This window comes from Sorex araneus, chromosome 1, assembly GCF_027595985.1.
Source record: "Sorex araneus isolate mSorAra2 chromosome 1, mSorAra2.pri, whole genome shotgun sequence".
NCBI classification, from domain to species: domain Eukaryota; kingdom Metazoa; phylum Chordata; class Mammalia; order Eulipotyphla; family Soricidae; genus Sorex; species Sorex araneus.
In genome coordinates, this window is record NC_073302.1 from 403,379,535 (window position 1) to 403,399,027 (window position 19,493).

Below are 19,493 nucleotides of genomic sequence, written 5' to 3' on the forward strand. Positions count from 1 at the left end.
AGCTTTTCAAGAACATTTCTAATAGTGGCTGAGATGAATGACATGGTAGATCACGGGAACACCAGCATGTCTCTATGGCTTTAGGAACGCTGCCCCACATGAACCAAATGAGATAAATGTACTAACAACACCTGATAGTTATTATAAAATATATTTCAAAATATAATAAGGCAGGGAAAAATGGTTATGTGAATATATACCTAGTCTCTAATTAGGAAAACCCTCTAAAAGATACATCTATTTTCCTAAAAGTAATGTGCACTTAAAATTACAACAAAAATAAAACCAGTAGAGGAGAGAATTTTGCCAAAATTTAAAAGAGGTACTGTGATATTCAACACATATTTGTAACACTGAAAACAACATGAAAATGCCCTAAATGTCATATTTATAAATGTATGTTACAGCCATTGTTTTTTAAATGTAAATATGAGCACATATGTTGAAAGAGGAATTAAAAATCTATTTTATAACTATATCTACTTACAGAGCAAAAATGAAGAGTATACCAAATAATAATATTAAACATTATTTTCCATGCAGTCGTAATATTGCTCACTTTATGCACCATTGCAATGAAGTTTTTAACAAACCTATGACATAGAAACCTGGGAAGTTAAGTAACATAAGTAACATAGTTAAGTAACATAGTAACTTAGTAACATAGGTGCTATCATCACTGCTTTTTTCAGAATAGAAACTAGGACATGAAGAAGATGAGGTTAAGACTACATAGGTTTAAAGTACAGAGTCCAAAAATAAAACTGCCCCATATCTCTGAGTTGTTAAATCAGTTGCTCATCCTGACGTGAAAGATTCAGAAATTCAAATATACAAATACAGGTCTGAAGGGCACCTGCCTTGCATGTGGTGGACTTGGGTTTGGTCCCTGGTATCCCATATGGTCCCCCAACCCCACCAGGAATGATCCCTGAGCAGGGGGGTGTGATCCAAAGACAAAAATAGAAAACAAACAAAATACCCAAATACATTACAAATAGAGTGGAGAAAAAAATTAGAGTATTACCTAAGGTGAGCAACTACTGGAAGCATTTGTGTTGATAACCACAAATGTAGACCCTCTGCTCCTCTTAATTTGTAGACCATCAATGCAGGAAATTTTGTGAAAAACAAGAACTCTCAGTAACTTTCTATCATAATCGCTGCCCAAATATATCTCCCTTATGAGACATTTTTATTTCCTTTTTTATATTTTTGTATAAGGTTTTTACATATCTGTTGGAAAGTGAGCCAAAATATTTTGGTCTCTTTTCTTCCCATTATTTATTCCCATTCAGATTAAAAACTTTACTGCAAACTAGCTTCCCATTCATCAAATATGCTTCAAATTATTTATGGTGCAGCATAGAGAAGCTTCTGGGAATAAGAATTTTAAGTCTATTATAGTTTCTATTAATAATTATAGTCACTAATTGCTATGGGAACTTTTTTGTGATATGCTAACATATAGTTAGAGCAAAGCCCCACCAACAGACTACTATAATTAGCACTGTATCGTCTCAAAAAGTCATGAGAATTTAGTAAGTGAAGAGGATGGGAAAGTGGAACCCTGGTTTTCAGATTAAACATTGTTATTATGGATTCAGAAGCAAGACAAAATTTAGACACATACTCACAAATCCATCTTCACAAAGTACTCTCAATTATTTTGAAATCACCATTTTTGCACAGATTTTGTGATTGTTTTGTTTGGCTTGGGGAGGGCACACCCTGCAGTGCCCAGGGCATACTTCTGGCTCTGTGTTCAAGGATAGCTCCTAGTAGTGTTTAAAGACCATAGAAGGTACCTGGTACAAAACCTGGGTCAGTTGTAAGCAAGGTAAGCATTCTAAAACTATCTCTCTGGCATCATGCTAAATGAAATGAGTCTGAAAGAGAGGGATAGATACAGAAGGACTGCACTCATATGTGGAGTATAAAATAACACAACATGAGACTGACACCCAAGGACATTAGATACAAGGGCCAGGAAGATTACTCCATAGTTGGAAGCCTGTCTCATGGGAGGGGGAGGTGAGGCGGGGGAGGGGGAGAAGGCAGCTGGAATGGAGAAGGAATCGCTAAGAAAAATGATGGTTGGAGGGATTGGTCGGGATGGGAGATGTGTGCTGAAAGTAAAGGACCAAACACGATAACCTCTCAGTATCGGTATTGCAAACCATAATGCCCAAAAGTAGAGAGAGAGTATGGGGAATATTGTCTGCCAGGGAAGCAGTGGGAGGGTGGGAAAGGGGGGGCATACTAGGGAGATTGGTGGTGGGGAATGTGCACTGTGGGAGGGATGGGTGTTTGATCATTGTGTGATTGTAACCCAAACATGAAAGCTTGTAACTGTATCTCACAGTTATTCAATTAAAATAAATATGTAAATAAAACTATCTCTCTGGCACCACACATATTTTTGGCATTTCACTGCTAAGTTTATTTGAAGTTGGAATGGGGGGTGGGGGAAGGAGAGCTCCCAAGGAGTGCTCAAAGGTCCCAGGGCCACTCCCAGCGATACTCTTCAGTCAGCACAGGGCATGGGGGAGGGGGCAGAGTCGCTCTGACCCCAAGGTGCCAGGGCCGATTAGAGCCAGACCAGTGGTGATGCTCAGGAGTCTTTAAATATCAAGCATCACAAAACTTTAAATATAAATGAAATCACAATGGGCTTCCAAGCGTTACTTGTGCTCATACATGCATTATATTAAAATGTAATGTTCAAGTGTCTGCTGTCTGCCAGGTACCATTCTAGGCAGTAATAACAGAACAGCGAGCAAACAGCCTAATCTCCCACCTTAAGTAGGGCTTACAGGGCTTATATAGAGGGTACACTGAAAGGAAATAATACAGAGAGTCAAATATGTAGACAATGGTGATAGCTATGAAATAAGCTAGGACAGAGAGTACCAAGGCAAAGGAGAACACAGTTATAAGCAGTTTCGTGAAGGCCCAGAAGGTGACATATGAATATGGACCTGGATCAAGAAGGGAAGAAGCACACAGCTATGTACGAATGGCATGCAAGAAAGGGGAACAGCAGTTATAAAGATTACTTCCCCTATATATTTGTGAAACAGAATAAAGGCTTTTGTGTTTTCAGTGAAGAATAAGAGCAAAATTGGAATCAGAGTGTTAGCAGATGGTAAGCTGCTAGCCTTGAGGCAGCCTATCTGGGTTTGCTCCCCAGAACCCCACATGGTCCCCTGAGCCCCACCATGAGTGATCCCTGAGTATAGAGCCAGGAAGAAGCTCTAACCACCACCAGATATGGCTCAAAAACAAACAAAAAAGATAAGAGCAAATTACAACATATGAGATCAGAAAAGTGTCAGAAGCCAGGTCCAGAGGTTTTGCGGTTTTTTTTTTACTTTTTTTTTTTTGGCTTTTTCGGTCTCATCCAATGATGCTCAGGGGTTACTCCTGGCTCTGCACTCAGGAATTACTCCTGGCGGTGCTTGGGGAACCACATGGGATGCCGGGGATTGAACCCGGGTCAGCCGCGTGCAAAGCAAACACCCTCCCCGCTGTACTACCGCTCCGGCCCCAGGTCCAGAGGTCTTTTAAGGCCATGCTAGGTGCTTTTTCCTCTCAGCAAGATGGGAGGCAACCAAAGGGATGGAAAGAATTATGATACTATGTACCGTTCATATTTGAACATCTCTGTCGGGAAGTTTGCTAGACTGGATTGAATAACGGGAAACAATGGCAGACCAAAGCTGTTCCAGGCAAATGGGTGGGAGGTATGATTGCCCTGGGGATGGAGCAGAAGAGTGACAGCATTTGGATTCTAACTAGACGACAACTGCTGTTGTAAGAGTGTAAGGAAGATGACCAAATGTTGAAGCAGAGAAAGTGAGGTACTGTGATCCAGATTGGGGCGGGGGGTGGGGGGTAACCACAGTATTTTTTCATGGAAAGCCGGTATTCAAGAAATGGTTAAAGTGAATGGGGTGTTAGAAAAAGGTTTGGGGACTTAACAACAATAAGAATTTAATTGGCATTAATAGAGTTGAGGAAACTCCAGAAGTTCTAGTTTTGGGGGAATCTGAGTTGAGGAAAAATAAGTAGTTCATCTGAAGATACACTGAGCTGAGACAGCTAGTAGATATCCAAGAGCAGAAGTCTCCTCCCCTCCCATTAATAAATTTCTTTAGCCCAAACTACCCAAAGCTGGTTCCAATGGCTCACAGCCTGCAAAGTGGCCACTCTCCAAGCAGCAGTGCTCTGTGGTGGCTAATAAAACTCATAAATCTTTAAGTGGGTCAATGTTTCAACCTAAGCATAAATAACAGTATTAAGTCCATTATATTGAGCAGAAATGTTCACGAAATTCTTTTCTTTGGTGTTATTCCAAAATCTACCCTTAAATTCTAATTTTAAACATATCAGGATAAACATTTCCAAGAGAAACACTGTTTTTAATTCACTAGAAACATGTATTAGTCTTGAATTAATCAAAATAATAGACTTTTTCACAGCTGTCTACCGAACAGCAACAAAGCATGTGCTTCATTTAAGAACTCCTATTTGATTTTTCAAAACTTCTATGGTTTTCATTATGTCACATAAACTCTTGGGAACTGGAATAGGAAGAAAAACTAGTTTAAATGAGCAAAATTCATTGAATGATGAAGAATAAATCAATGAGTATTCTTTTAACAGTTGTGAAGTGTTTGGTCTCCAGAACATTTTCATTTGATCTCAATGAATGCAGCTAGGTATATGTTGGCAATACCAATTTTGAATGGTCATTTATTGTAGTTTACTATGCATTTAAAGTATTTCACAAATCATTTGCAGTTGAAAGAACAGCCTCACTCTTTCCATTAAAAGATTAAGATAGCTTTGCGGCCCCACGCAAGATCGACCCCGGAGGCAACTGAACCACTTTGGACACGAGCGGCGCCCCCAAAATGCCTCCAAACGGTGTGCTCGGAGCTTCTGGCCCAGGCGCTGCCGGCAGGGTATGGTCTTTTCTCTCTCAACTCTTTCTTTTTGAATGCAGCGAGGCTATAGCCGGTTTTTAGACTCTACAGGAAGCCCGGGATAGCCGATGGGTGGGACTTCCGGATCCGCCCTGTGCCAGCCGACATTTAAGCACAGAGCCATGTGGGGACGCTCCTTTGCGGCCCTGCGCGAGATCGACCCCGGAGGCAACTGAACCACTTTGGACACGAGCGGCGCCCCCAAAATGCCTCCAAACGGTGTGCTCGGAGCTTCTGGCCCAGGCGCTGCCAGCGAGTGATGCAATTACCAAAAGAATTTTCCTTGGACTTCATATAGAAATCCAAAACCTAATATCTCTTGATTGTCAGCAACGTGTAAATGTTCCTTTTTGGCAGGGCTTAACGTGGGGGGAAACTCCAAACAATAGTACTAAGTTTTTTGTTGAAGGGTAAAAGATTGTAGCGATAGAATTTTAGGCAGAATTTTCCCTGGACTTTATATAGAAACCCAAAACCGCGCGGCCACGGCAGCCTAATGTCATCTAATCATCAGCAATATGAAATGGTTCCTTTGTAATGGGTTGGACTTTGGGGGGACCATAATAGGGTTAAAGTTTGTAGCGACGTGTAATTTCTGGCTGTACTTTCCCTGGACTTTATACAGAAATTCAAAGCCGCGAGGCCGCTGCCATGGCCGCGCAACCTATTGTCATTTAATCATCACCAATATGAAATGGTTCCCTTTTAATGGGTCGGACTTTGGTGGGAAATCCTAACAAGAATAGTAAGTCTTTTGCTGAAATATTGAAGGCCACCAAAGTGGTAGCCATCTCTATAGACTGAACTAAGCCATATCCCCACGCCGGCTGAGAAGAAATATCCTTCTTTCTCGGGAAGAAACGCGGCGTGGCGTTAACCGTAGTATGATGTCCATTAAGCGGACACGGACCTGGTGGCGTGGGAATGGGATACAAGGGAATAAATTATTATGTACTTGGAACAGCGGGATGCTGGTGGAATCTTGAGCCGGGGCCGATACCAGCGTATTACTTTTGGTTCCAGAAACTGCTTGCAGACATTCTACCAGACTATCAACTAAACCAGAGCCCCACGCCGGCTGATGACGAGAAATAACCATCTCTTTTGGTTTGTTTTCCCTTTGTCAGGCAGCGTGGTGATTACTAAACAGGTGTGATCTCGGTGGCGCGGGACGAGGGGGAAAAAAAATAGAAAAGTTATGTAACAAACAGCGGGACTTAATATCTCTACATTCTCAGCAATGGAGAGCCATCAAATGCTTCCTTGACAGTGGGACTGTCTTCTCTTTTTGGGGGGAAACCCTAGCAACAATAGTGAGTTATGTGTTGAAACATGGACTGTAACCAAGATAAAGCGTAAACGAAGTGAAACTTATCACTTACAAGGGCGGGGACTGGGGGGCGGGAGGGGGCGGGAGGTATAATGGGGTGGTTGGTGATGGAATATGGGCACGGGTGAAGGGAAGGGTGTTTGAGTATTGTATAACTGACATAATCCTGAGAACTTTGTAACCCTCCACATGGTGATTCAATAAAATTTAAATTAAAAAAAAAAGATTAAGATAAACCATTAGGACAATGGACAATTCTCAAAAGATTAGAAATTTAGCTGCCATTTGACCCAGCAATATTACTTCTAGGAATATATCCCGGAGATGCAAAAAAGTATAGTAGAAATGACATCTGCACTTGTATGTTTATTGCAGCACTATTTACTATGGCCAAAATCTGGAAAAAAAACAGAGTGCCCAAGAACAGATGACTTGCTAAAGAAACTCTGGTACACAATGCAATACTACACAATGCAATACTATGCAGCTGTTAGAAAAGATGAAGTCATGAAATTCTCATATAGATGGATCAATATGGAAGCATGATGTTAAGCGAGATGAGTCAGAAAGAGAGGGACCAATATAGAAAAATTGCACTCATTTGTGGAATATAAGGTAACAGAATGGGAGACTAACAGCCAAGATTATTAAAGATAAGTACTGGGAGGATTACTTCACAGTTTAGAAGCTGGCCTCACATACTGGGGGGAAAGGCAGTTGTTAGAGAAGGGATCACCAAGTAAATGGTGGTAGGAGGATCTGCTCAGGATGGGAGACGCACCCTGAAAGCAGACTATAGACTGAACATGATGGCCACTTAATACCTCTATTGCAATCACAACACCCAAAAGGAGAGAGAGAGAGAGAAAGGGAATGCACTGCCAGAGAGGTGAGGTGAGGTGGGGGGAGAGAGGGAACCAGGTGGGAATGGTGGGAGGGATGCTGGGACCATTGGTGGTGGAAAATAGGCACTGGTGGAGGGATGGATACTTGACCATTATATGACTGAAATGTAAGCACAGAAGTTTATAAGTCTTTAACTGTACCTCATAGTGATTCACTAATAAAAATTTTTTTTAAATAATAAACCATTAATGTTTGAGAGGGACTGGAGCGATAGCACAGCAGTAGGGTATTCGCCTTTCACCCATGTATAAAATATCACCCTGAAAGGCACGTAGAATGTGAAGTCATTCACCACCAAAGAATACTTGTGGCTAGTGAGCAAGTGAAATAATGCAGAACGCTCTGGGTTGTCACCCAGGAATGTGTGTAAACCATATCACTCAATTTCCAGCTGTACCTGCAGACAGAGAACACTTAAAGGAATTTCCTAAAGAAAGAATGATAGCACAAATTGATGAACTCCAATAAAATCTTTTATCATGATTTTTACCTAAGTTTATCATTCTCCTCTCATATTCAGATCCTACTGAAGTTCTATTGGAGAGTCAGAGAACAAATATCCCATTCATTTTGAAAGTCTAGTAACAGCCAAAGAAATAGTATACAGGATAGGACAGGATAAGACACTTGACATCCAGTTCAATTCCCAGTACCACATATGGTCCCCTGAGCACTACCAGGAGTGATACCTAAGAACAGAGGTTGGAATAAGCCCTGAGAACAACATAGTGCAGCCCAAAACAAACTCAACAAGTAATAAAAATATAATCAGCAAAGGTTGGAACATAATTTGGAAAAAATTTTGAGATCACTTTTTTATATTTTTGTCATTCTTTGAACGCATAGCTTTTCATGTCAGCGATATTTTAGATGCCATTGTTGCTTTGTGTTTTACCTGGAAGATACTGTCTTGTCAAGGGACATTTAGAACATAAAACCTATAAAATGCTGGCCTTGTTTGGCATGGGTATCATTTTTCTTCTTTGATTTTACTATTTCTATTTTAAATATCAATTAGCTTCTACCTTTATTATCTTTGCAAAATTTTATTTTATTATTTCCTATTATTCTTCATTTCATGAAATAACTGTCACTTCTAACAATAAATGCATCTAGGTTCAAAGTATAGATTCTATAACAAGTCAGACTGAACTGCATAAAGCTTTATGATACTGAATACCTTGCCTCTCTGCGACTCAATTTTTACATGTCTAAAAAGATGATAATCATACTCAAATCGTGAGGTAGTTGTGAAATTACATGAGTTAATATACTTAATGCATTTAGATCAGAGCCTTGCACATAATAAGTGGTATTTTAGTGACTGCTATTGTTCGTGTTGTCATTAACTTAGTACTAAGTCCCTGAAGTTGCCATTTTAATCTCTGAATAATATCAGTGTTTGAAATGGGAATGGGAAGCCACATTTCTGAAGGAAAAATAAAACTAATATCCTTATACTCCTCTATCACAAACATGGACATACAACATTTCTGCAGGATGAGAATGCGGGAAGTGTTTACTGGATCAAAGGAAGTAAGGAAAGAACTGAACTATGGTCATGGGATATTTCAACACCCATAACAAAGGTGGCCTAAACAAAAATGATGACATGGCCCTGAAAGTAAAGTGAGATGTCTGTTTCCTCTGTCAATATGCACCAAGTAAGAGAAATGACAAAGTTGGATTTGGTCCTAGAGGCTGAGCCAGACATAACAAAAAAGGTTAAGGCAGGGGCAGAGCCCACATTCACATGTCACGCATCGAAGTATTTTAAATGTCAACAGGACTTACATATAGTGACACTGCACTTTAGAGAGAGAGGATTGTCACGAAACAAAGTTTGGAGAAAGGACAAACCAGTATAAATTGTCAGTATCAGAAACTCCAGAAATTGGAGGTCAGGCTCAGGTTACCTTCGTAATGCCTTTACTACAAAAGCCAATACAATAGAAAAGGTACTATTTTTCCTACCTGTAGAAACAACGTACCTAGAGAAGTATTTAACTGCATTGTCAAAAATGTCTCAGGAAATATCCTAGTAATCAAAGTAAGCAAAAGCAATTCTATGTGAGGATTTGAGCAATTCACGACTTGACTATGTATGATTCACTTACAAGACAATGTAAACTGCATGCATTTCGGTCATTTGAGCTATCTCTTTGGCCCCTATACTTACCTTTTAATCATGTTAAGTCTAAGTTCTAAGACATGGAATCTTTGTACTGAAGCCTTGAGCTGATATAGGCTGTTTTGACATGGTGTTAAACAATGAACCTTGTTCAAAAAAGACTGTGGGATTTACCCAACAGTCATACACTTTCCTTCTTGCCTCCCAATCTATATTGAGTCTTACAGAACACCCCTTCCACTTTTACAACCCTATTAGGTACTCATTCTTTTTTTTTTTAACCAGAGGGCTTACACCCTGCTAGGGTCAGGGTTATTTACTGTGATGCTGGCCCAGAGAGTCTGATAACTAGGTGCTCAGCAGGGTGGTTCTAAGGCCCCAGCAGTGATTAGGGACCACCAGGGCTGCACAGCCAGCAGTACCAGGGGGCCATGCCAAGTTGTTTTTTGAAAAAATATTTCTATTGAATTAAAGAACCGTGAGATAGTTACAAAGCTTTCATGATTGAGTTTCAGTCACACAATGATCAAACACCTACCCCTCCACCAGTGCGCATTTTACACCACCAATGTTTCCAAGTACCCTTCCAATCACCCCAGTTCATCCCACCCCCTGCCTCTGTGGCAGGCACTTCCCTTCTTACTCTCTATTTTGGGGCATCATGGCTTGCAATACAGATACTGAGAGGCCATCATGTTTGGTCCTTTATCTAATTTCAACACAAATCTCCTACACCAAGCAATCCCTCCAACCATCATTGACTTAATGGTGCCTTCTCCATTCCAACTGCCTTCTCACCGAGAACATGAGGAAGGGTTCCAAACAAGACACTGGTAGAACTTAAGAAAAAATCCTCCTGCCCTATCAAAAAATGAGGAGAATAAATGAACAGAAACTTCCTCAAAAAAGAATACAAATTGCCAAAAGGCACATAAAAGACTGCTCTACATCACTAATCATCAGAGATGCAAATCAAAACAACAATGAGGTATCATCTTACACCAAAGAAACTGGCACACATCAAAAAGACAAAAACAACCAGTGCTGGCAAAGATGCAGGGAAAAAAGGACTCTCATCATTGTTGGTGGGAATGCCTACTGGTCCAGCCTTTTTGGAAAACAATATGGACATTTCTTTAAAAACTAGAAATTGAGCTCCCATACGACCCAGGAATACCACTTCTGGGAATATATCCCAGGGATGCAAAAAAGCACAGCAGAAATGACATCTGCACACATATATTTATTGTAGAACTGTTCACAATAGCCAGAATCTAGAAACAACCCAATTGCCTGAGAACAGACGACTGGTTAAAGAAACTTTGGTATATCTACATAATGGAATACTATGCAACTGTTAAGAAAAGATGAAGTCAAGAAATTTGATTATAAATGGATGGACATGGAGGGTATCGTGCTAAGTGAAATTAGCCAGAAAGAGAGGGACAGACATAGAATGACAGCACTCTTTTGTGGAATATGAAATACATAATATGAGACCAACACCTAAGGACAGAAGAGACAAGGGCCAGGAGGATCACACCATGCCAAGTTTAAGACCAAACTCCCTCCTGCACTTGAGCCACATCCCTGGCCATGGTACTCATCTTGAGAAGTGCATTACTGTGCGACAGTTATATTGCAATTATAAACCTTAGCAATGCGAATTGAATAACAAGTAAATTAAAGAATTTGATGTGATTGAGATGATAATGGAGAAAAAGAAGTCATATACACTTAGATGGTTAAGATATCACTGAATTGTCTTTATACTCCTTTACTCAGTGTGCAATTTTCTCACTTCTGATGCTCCTTTTCAGCCTATGTATGTGCTCCTATGCACAATCTTCCATTCTGCAGTGTGACCATGTAATTGACAGCAGGGAAGGTAATTAAGTCAGAATTAAACACCTCAGTCTTGCAAATTCTTCTGAGAAATTTTGTAGTCTAGAAAGACCATTTCTCTACTAGGAATAACTAACCCAGACCTTCTTAAAAGGGGAAATGCAATACCACATTTTAAAGGACAATATGAGCATCGAAGAAGTGGTTAAGAGGACGAAGAACCTCTGACTCTGGGCACATCTTTTCGACTCCACCGTTCTTCCTGCACTAACATATGCCTCGGAGACCTGGGCTCTACGAAAACAGGATGAGAACACTATTTGAGTATTCCAAAGAGAATAGAAAGAGTATCACATTTCACTCAAGTGAGAGAAGGAATCCAGAGTTCCGACCTCCGGAACAAGAATCAGGGACGCTGTCTTGTTTGCCAAGGCATCAAAAATCAGATTGGCTGGACACATAATGCGATTAGAGATGAACAATGGACTAGAACTGTTACCGACTGGATTCCACAGGATGTCAAAAGACCTCGTGGCCGCCCACCTACGAGATGGTCAGACTTCTTCGTGAAAATCCTGAATGAATGGTTTGAGGCTCTTCGTGTTCCTGGAGCAAGCAGATACCATTGGGCTACACTAGCATGCTACAGGGGCAGATGGAGACATTACTGGCACCTGCTCGAGCAAGTGAAAGATCAACGGGATGACAAGTGATAATCGTCTACTCCCCCATTTCTATGCAAATATCCATTAAATACAATAAATCACCAAAATGTTCTAAATTGTTTCATGTTTCAGTCAAAAGAAAGAAGAGAACTAGAGACACAGAAAGGGAAAAATATACAGAGTGGCCTGGGAAGACAGTATAGAGCCCTGGTTTGTTCCCCAGAATCATAGGGTCTCTTAAGCATCACCAGCTATGGACCTGGAGTCCCTGAAACATCAGGGTGGGGATGCTGCTTGGGTGGTCCCTGGCCCCACAGGTTTCAAGCAGTATTCTGGGATTCTTACCCTGGCCTGTCTGGCACAGGTGGCCAGGAGTTACCAGAAGTAGCCCTGGGGACCCCTGAGAACTGCTTGAAAGGCACAAAAAATATATAAATTTTTAAAACGATAAAAACTAAAGGGAAGGAAGAAATAGAGCAGAAAGAAAAAAGTGAAAACAAGTTGCAAAGCAGAAAAGACAACCAAAGGGGGGGTGGGGGGACAGCAAGGGCCTATGACATGGTGAAAGGGAAAGTAGTAAAAAGAGTAGGAAAATCAAGGAAGAAGACGAGGGCCAAATGTGAACAGAGGTAAAACACAAAAGGAAGGAGAGTGGCAGAACAGTAAATGCAGACAGCCAATTCTAAGAGTAAGAACTACTCTCACTGCCTCAGTCACGTGAAGTGCTGTATGAAATATTCATGAGTACTCTGATCATTTAATAGAAGCATTTAATTGGTAAAATTTGGTTTTCAAAATGAAGTTTTACTTTTCCACTTTTGAAGGAATGTTAATGCAGCATTAAAAGATAACTGGGGGTTGGGGGCTGGAGTGATAGCACAGCGGGTAGGGCGTTTGCCTTGCACGCGGCCGATCCGGGTTCGAATCCCAGCATCCCATATGGTCCCCTGAGCACCGCCAGGAGTAATTCCTGAGTGCAGAGCCAGGAGTAACCCCTGTGCATCGCCGGGTGTGACCCAAAAAGCAAAAAAAAAAAAAAAAAGATAACTGGGTGTCCAATTTTTACTTTGGAACCACAAAATTCCTATAACGATCTATTTCTTTGTAGCCTTCAACGGCAATCTGATTAGTTGTTTTTGCTTTTCTGAAGGTTTGGAGTCTCCTAAAGTCACAAGTCAACATCTGTATGTTTGCAGTGACCCTTCCACACACACCCTCAAAAACAGTTGCTATAGTAGGTTCCAACAAGGGGATTGAATGAAGAACAAAAGATAGGTACAGTTTTAGAAAAGTCTATCATTTTAGAAATAACTGGTTAATCTACAGGCACAGTTTTCAACCCTTAGAAGATCTGTCTTCAGTGAGAAGGGCATGATAGGTGACCATGGCAAAAATGATCTCTCCGAGCTATATAATTGATGCCAAAGTGAGATTTCCTTAGAGGAGTTTCCTGAAAGCCACAAACAATTTTTTAATACACCATTTTTTGTGTGTTTGAGTGGTCATTACAAAATCTTCATATTTGTAAAAGCCAATTTCAAAAAATGTGTTTTTAATAATTTTTACTTAAGGTTGATGAAACAAATTATACAGGTTAGTTATAAATGACCCCACATCAGTACAGTATGACAGTGGATTAACCATCTAAATGTATCTAGAAACCCAAATATATAAATAAGTGAATTTCCACATATATGTATTCTACTCTTATATCACTACTGAGATACAAACTAAACGGCTTCTCTCTGTTCACAGAGACCTGCTCACTCCAGACAATGAGCTTCACTTTCCTTTCTTTGTGATAGAGTATATGGGCCACCCATTTGTTCTATTTCTCCATGACACAAAGAACTTCACATTTTTACGTGAGACAACATCTAACTTTCTTAAAGCACCAATGTCCAAAAAGTATGATCACTCCAGTTATTCTAGCTTTTCAAATATATAGACTATTTGAAATAAAGGGAAGAGGATAACAGAAAGTACTTGTGAAGATTAAAGACATAGTAAGTGTCAAAGTAGCATCTAAAATAATCAGAATAACCATATGATTTAATATGCAATATCCTAAATAACTGATAATGTAAGATTTCCCAGGCAATAACTATCACCTATTTTATAGAGATGAAAGGAAACAAGATTTTGGGAATAATACAATTATCTAATGCATATGCAATATATATTTTTATTATAGCAATAAGCTTTCTTATTTATTATATTTAATAAATATAGGTCACATATTAATTCATTAAAATTGGAAGACATATTCAAATTAAGTTCTAATAATGCAATGCTGTGAATGCAAGAAACTGGTTCTAACTTGACTCTAGTTTATGGTTAGAATTGAAACTCACACAGAAATATACATTAAATCAAAATCTATGATTTAAGAAACAGTCTGGAACATAACAGAAAAATGCATTTGAAATAAATTATAGAGAGTGAGATGAAATATGCGACAAATAGAGCAAAATGCTTTAAAATGGTCAATCTTCAGTCATACAAGCAGGACTCAGGTGCAGTTCACTTATAAATTGTATTTCATAAGTGATTTGGACATTTTAAATGCGTTGATTCCAGAATGTGCGACAAATAAAGAATATCCATATACCAGACCATCAACCACTATTTTAGCAAGAGCGTATTCTTTAAATTCAAACAATAAAATTATTTATTTGAAAGGAATGTAATCTGGAACATATTACCAAGCATTGTGTATGATTTAGCTATTATTCCTGTATTTGAAAGGTCACTACACTGCACTGCCTATGAACAATGATTGTCAAAGAGCAACCAGTTAACTTCAGCACACATGTATATGAAACAGTGACGCTGACACAACTACATCAAAGGACCCTAGGTAGTTTATTATATCCTTAAGAATTTGTTCGGATTTAGTAATAGGAATTCATTTTCCAGCTCACCCCCCCACAGACAGTATTAGATAAATAATGAAAAGGAGGGTACTGGAGCAATAGTGCATAGGTAGAGTGCTTGCCTTATACGTAGCTGACCCGGGTTCAATTCCTGGCCCCCAATATGATACCCTAGATGCATTAAGAATGACACCTGATCACAGAGCCAGGAGTAACTCCTGAGAACTGCCAGTTGTGGTCCCCTAAAAAACCTAACAAATGATGGAAAGGAAATCTAGCAAGCATAGATTACTAATAGCAACAGAGAGAATTCACAAACACACACACACTTTCTCTCTCACACACACACACACACACACATCCTCTGTTTAAATTTTATCACTGAACTAGTGAGTCACTAGTTTAAACTATTCTTTAAACCTCATTTTAAACCATATCACTAATTCAGTTCTATTTAAGACAGTTTCCCCTTCTCCTTTCAGTATTTTGGATTAGAGTAGACTTCGCTGTGACAGAACACTCTTCATGTTGTCATCCCAGCAACAGAGATTATATTAACTCAGATAAACTGGAACCACAGATCAAGCAGACTCATTTACCTGTGCTTGGCTTTCAGAAATGTAAATTCCTGCTACCTTTCCCCCCATCATTTGAAAAGTCCTATCCCCGGAAATTGTAGGTTTCGGCCTAGAAACCATGTTGTGGAAATTAATCATATCCTGGGACATATGGAAAAATAAAAGAAAATTCTAGGAAAAAAATGTTTTGGTCCTGAGGCCTCTCTAATTCAACCTGATGGCTGGGCAACCTCTTTACTGAGTTTCCTTGTCATACAATATGGGTGCAGTCACCACAGTTCACTGGGACTAGAGCTATCCCAATAATGCCATTGCAGTAGTCACAGCATCTCAGTGAAAAATTACAGGAAGGGGCTACAGAGGTTAAGACATTTGCCTTGCATAAGACTGTGGCACACAGAGCAAGGTGTGGCCTATCCCCTCTCTCTGCATCCCTGCCCCCACCCAAAAAATGATGTGATGCTTACTTTAAAAAAATAGCACAAAGATGACAGGTATGCAGTGATACCATATAATTAAGAGGACTATTAGCTGTAACCACACACTGTTTAAAATTTCCAAAACCTTAATATTGGCATTAGGAGACAATTCTACTGAAAGCACAAGTTTCAAAATCTTTATTATAGGATTTTTTTTTCTCCAGGTTTAAAATGTAATCAAAACCATGAAATATAGCAGAGACCTATAATTCTGCAACACTTTTACACTCATTGACATTTGCTTCTCCATTTCACATTTTGAGCTCTGTCACAAAGCTCAAGTCTCAAAGGGCAACTGACACAGTCTGATCCACAGTAATGTACCATGTTAGTTGTGACTGTACATGTCACCTCTCTCTTAGAGCACTTTTTTTAAGGTAAAAAAGGAAAAAAAAGTGACAGCCATCAGCCATACCTAAATACTGTTCCTGCAAACACTCAGTTCAATTCTAAATTATAGATTAAAACTGGTTTCTTCCTGACACAACTGCTACATTTTAAAGACTTATAGAGATAAAAATCAACTCTCAAACTAACATTTTGCAGACCTAGCTTTCTGTGTCATCTTTATTCTTAAAAGCGATACTGTTAAAAATTGTTTTTAAACATTAATCTTAAACAGTCTAAAAGGAAAAAATGCATGAGCACATCTATAATTGCAAACATTACTTTAACTTTTGGAGGGTTTTATGAAGGAAAATTCTTACTGAAGGCCTATAGCCTTTATTCATTTATAAAATATTTATTCATAAAATAATTATTTTGTGAACCAAGTTATATAAATTTAAGTGCTGAATGAACTATTTCCAAGCCTATGATAATCTGATCTTTTTAAAGTTACTAAGAGAATTTATCTACCCTCTCTGGAGGCAGAAAAGAGGTAGAAATTGACAAACACCTTCCTCCCCAACATTGTCCAATTTACATATTACACCTCATTCTTACATTCCTTTTCAGACTTACAGTTGTGATTATGGGCAGTGTAAAATTGGCCTGATTCCTATTTCGGTAGAGAAAAGAAAATGCTTCATCATATTAGGTATTTTGAAGTTTTTAGGCCAAAGGTTGTGGGAAACAAACAAACAAAAGTCTTAGCAGCCTTGCGTGGGCTTTTATCACAAACAAACCATCTTTCCATTAAGCCCATCCTGGGTGCCCTAACCTACCATCCTTACTCAGACCTAATACAGGACAAGCAGGAACCACTGCTAGGACTCAAGGCAATGACTGTCTCTCAGCCTTGGAGTTAGCTCTGGTTTGCTACCATACTGGCTATTCACTTAAGTTTCTCATGACCTTAAGAAAAAACATCAGGTTGTTCTTGAACAGAAAATGGAGCAAGCACCATTATGAACTGACTAGTAAGAGAAAATTATTTTTCCAAGGTCTAAAATTATGCTCCTTTACAGACTAGAGGGCCACCAGGCTAGAAGAAAGTTGTAAAAGCAGTATTTTAGACATCACTAGGAAACGTTTATTCAGGTTAAACGTTTTAAAGCAGATATGGGGGGCTTTTTAAAAAATAGAAATCTAAGGATTTTAGTAATTTTTATGTGCATGTTCATTTGAAATGCCACCTGGTCTGTGAGTTAGATATCTCCTGCTTGGTCAATTATTGTTGGCATACTTGACACCCAAACTACAAGATTATGAGACAATAGTTTATTTTTATTTTTGGCTGAGTATATAAGCTTGTAAATACTAATTAAAAGGTGCCTGTCACGTCTTATATGCTCCACGGAAGTCAAACATTCAGAAGTTCCCGAGGTAATAAAGAAAATAAGCATCTTGTATAAACAACGTTTCCACATAATTTACTAGATTAAAACTATTTAAAAACATATGCACTAGAAAACAATTCTATTTCCTGAGTCTAAATTTTACTTCTTCGATAATGCTTCATTTTGACAGGCTCCATAAAGCTCTTTTTCTTAAGGTTACCTTTAAATTCTGAGGGGCTTGCAGACACCTATGTGGAAATTGAAGTTGTGCGGCTAAGAGGGGTGGGAGGGAGGAAGGTCATTCATGAACGTCTTGGAGATCATTCTGCAAACATGCAGGACGTCAAAAGCAAGCAGGAGATCAGAACCCCAGATCCATGATAGGCACTGGAAATGCCACTTTGCAAAGAATCAGAGCTGGAAAAGGTCGCTCAGTTTCTGCGGGGCTGCGCGACTGCGCGACGGGGATGGAAACACCAGGGACCCCCGGTTGGGGAGCGGCTGGAACTCCGCTGCGGGGGACGGCGCGCGCTGGGCAGCCGCGAACCCAGGGCAAGTCAATCTGTCACCAGTCCCGTCTGCCAAGTCCCGTGCCATCCCCCGCGCCACCCGTGTCCCCTTTAGGGATGGGAGTCGGAAACAGGACAAAGGTCTTGAATTCAAGACCTTAAGGGTTAGGAAACAAGATGTGCGGCTTCGTGCAACGTGTCAGAATGCGGGGTGCGGGGAAGAGTGTCACCAAATGCCAGGGATTGTCCCGAGTAACCGCGTAAGAACCTGCGCGCGGTATCTGTGTGCGGGGAACGTGTGGCGGGGAGGAGAACCGATCCCAAGTCAGATTTCGGAGCTGCGCTAACTTTGTTCTCCCTCTTCCCCGCTACCGCCCAACACCCCCAACACACACACACACACACACACACACACACACACACACACACACACACACACACACAGCGCGACGTTGGGCTGGGGTTGTCCTGGCTCGGGGCGCGATGGAAGGAGAGCAGGGCTGCAGGCTGAGCGGGCGGGCGCCGGGCGCGGCGATGCCCTGGTACCTACCATGGTATTCTTGTCCCGGCACGTAGTAGGTGGGGCTGCCCGCAATGTGCAGGGAAATGAGCACTTCGCCCTGCTCCCCATCCCCTTCCAGCTCCCCGTGGTGGGTGCACAGGAAAAAGAAGGGCGAAAAGCGGGGGTAATAGCCCACCGCCGCGCGCGCCCTCAGCGTCGCCCCCAGCACCAGCAGCGCCAGGAGGAAAGTCCGAGCGGCCCAGCCTCTGCGCTCCATGCCGCCGCCGCCGCCGCCGCGCGCCCCGCGCAGCGCTCGCTCATTCAGTTTCGGAGACGCCGCCGAGGGGACACGGGAGCCACGCGGGGAGGGCGGGCGAGCGCGCGGGCGGCCCCGAGCCCCGCCGCCAACTTCCAGCGCGGGTCGGCGGCGCCCAAAGTTTCTTGGGGGCCGCGGGAAGCGCGGGGCCAGCCGGACCGAGAGCGCCGGGGACGCGTCGCCCGTCGTCTCCGTGCGCCGCTGCCGCCGCCGCCTCCGCCGCCGCTGCCGCCAGTGCGCGACGCCCCTCGGCCGGGCCTGGGAAAGCGCCCGCCCCCCTCCACACCTTCTTAAAGCCCCGGGCGCTGCGCCCCCCGCCCGCCGCCGCCACACGTGTCCCGGCCGCTCCCCCGCCCCCGCGCGCCCCGACCCCGCCCGCTCGCGCTCGCTCGGCCGCACCACGCGCCGCGCAGGCTGTGCCTGCCGAGGGGTGCGGTGTAGGGGGTTGGGGGTGCGGGCTGGGAGGGGAGTGGACGAGGCGAACCCCGGAGTCGCCTTAGCGCCCGGAAGCTAAGCGGGGCGGGAGAGCCTGGGGACGCTGTCGGGGGACCCCGCTCCTCCGAGCCGGGGCGAGCGGGAACCTCCCTCCGGAACCCGGGGACCCGAGCGTCCCCTTGGGCCCCTAGACTTGCTCCCTTTCCCCC

The 19,493-nt window shown here is 41.8% G+C and overlaps 1 protein-coding gene across 3 annotated transcripts in view; it reads right to left on the minus strand.

Moving 5' to 3' along the window:
- RELN (reelin) overlaps nucleotides 1-19,154 on the minus strand; it is a 530,126-nt gene extending 510,972 nt beyond the window's left edge. Inside the window, exon 1 of one of the 3 annotated variants that reach the window (XM_055133703.1) lies at nucleotides 18,582-19,154. In XM_055133703.1, coding sequence (XP_054989678.1) covers nucleotides 18,582-18,810 — 229 coding nt within the window. In that variant the 5' untranslated portion in view covers nucleotides 18,811-19,154. The remainder of the gene's footprint in view (nucleotides 1-18,581) is intronic. The other 2 variants (XM_055133707.1, XM_055133712.1) reach the window with 2 other exon arrangements.
- Between the last annotated feature and the right edge of the window lie 339 nt (nucleotides 19,155-19,493).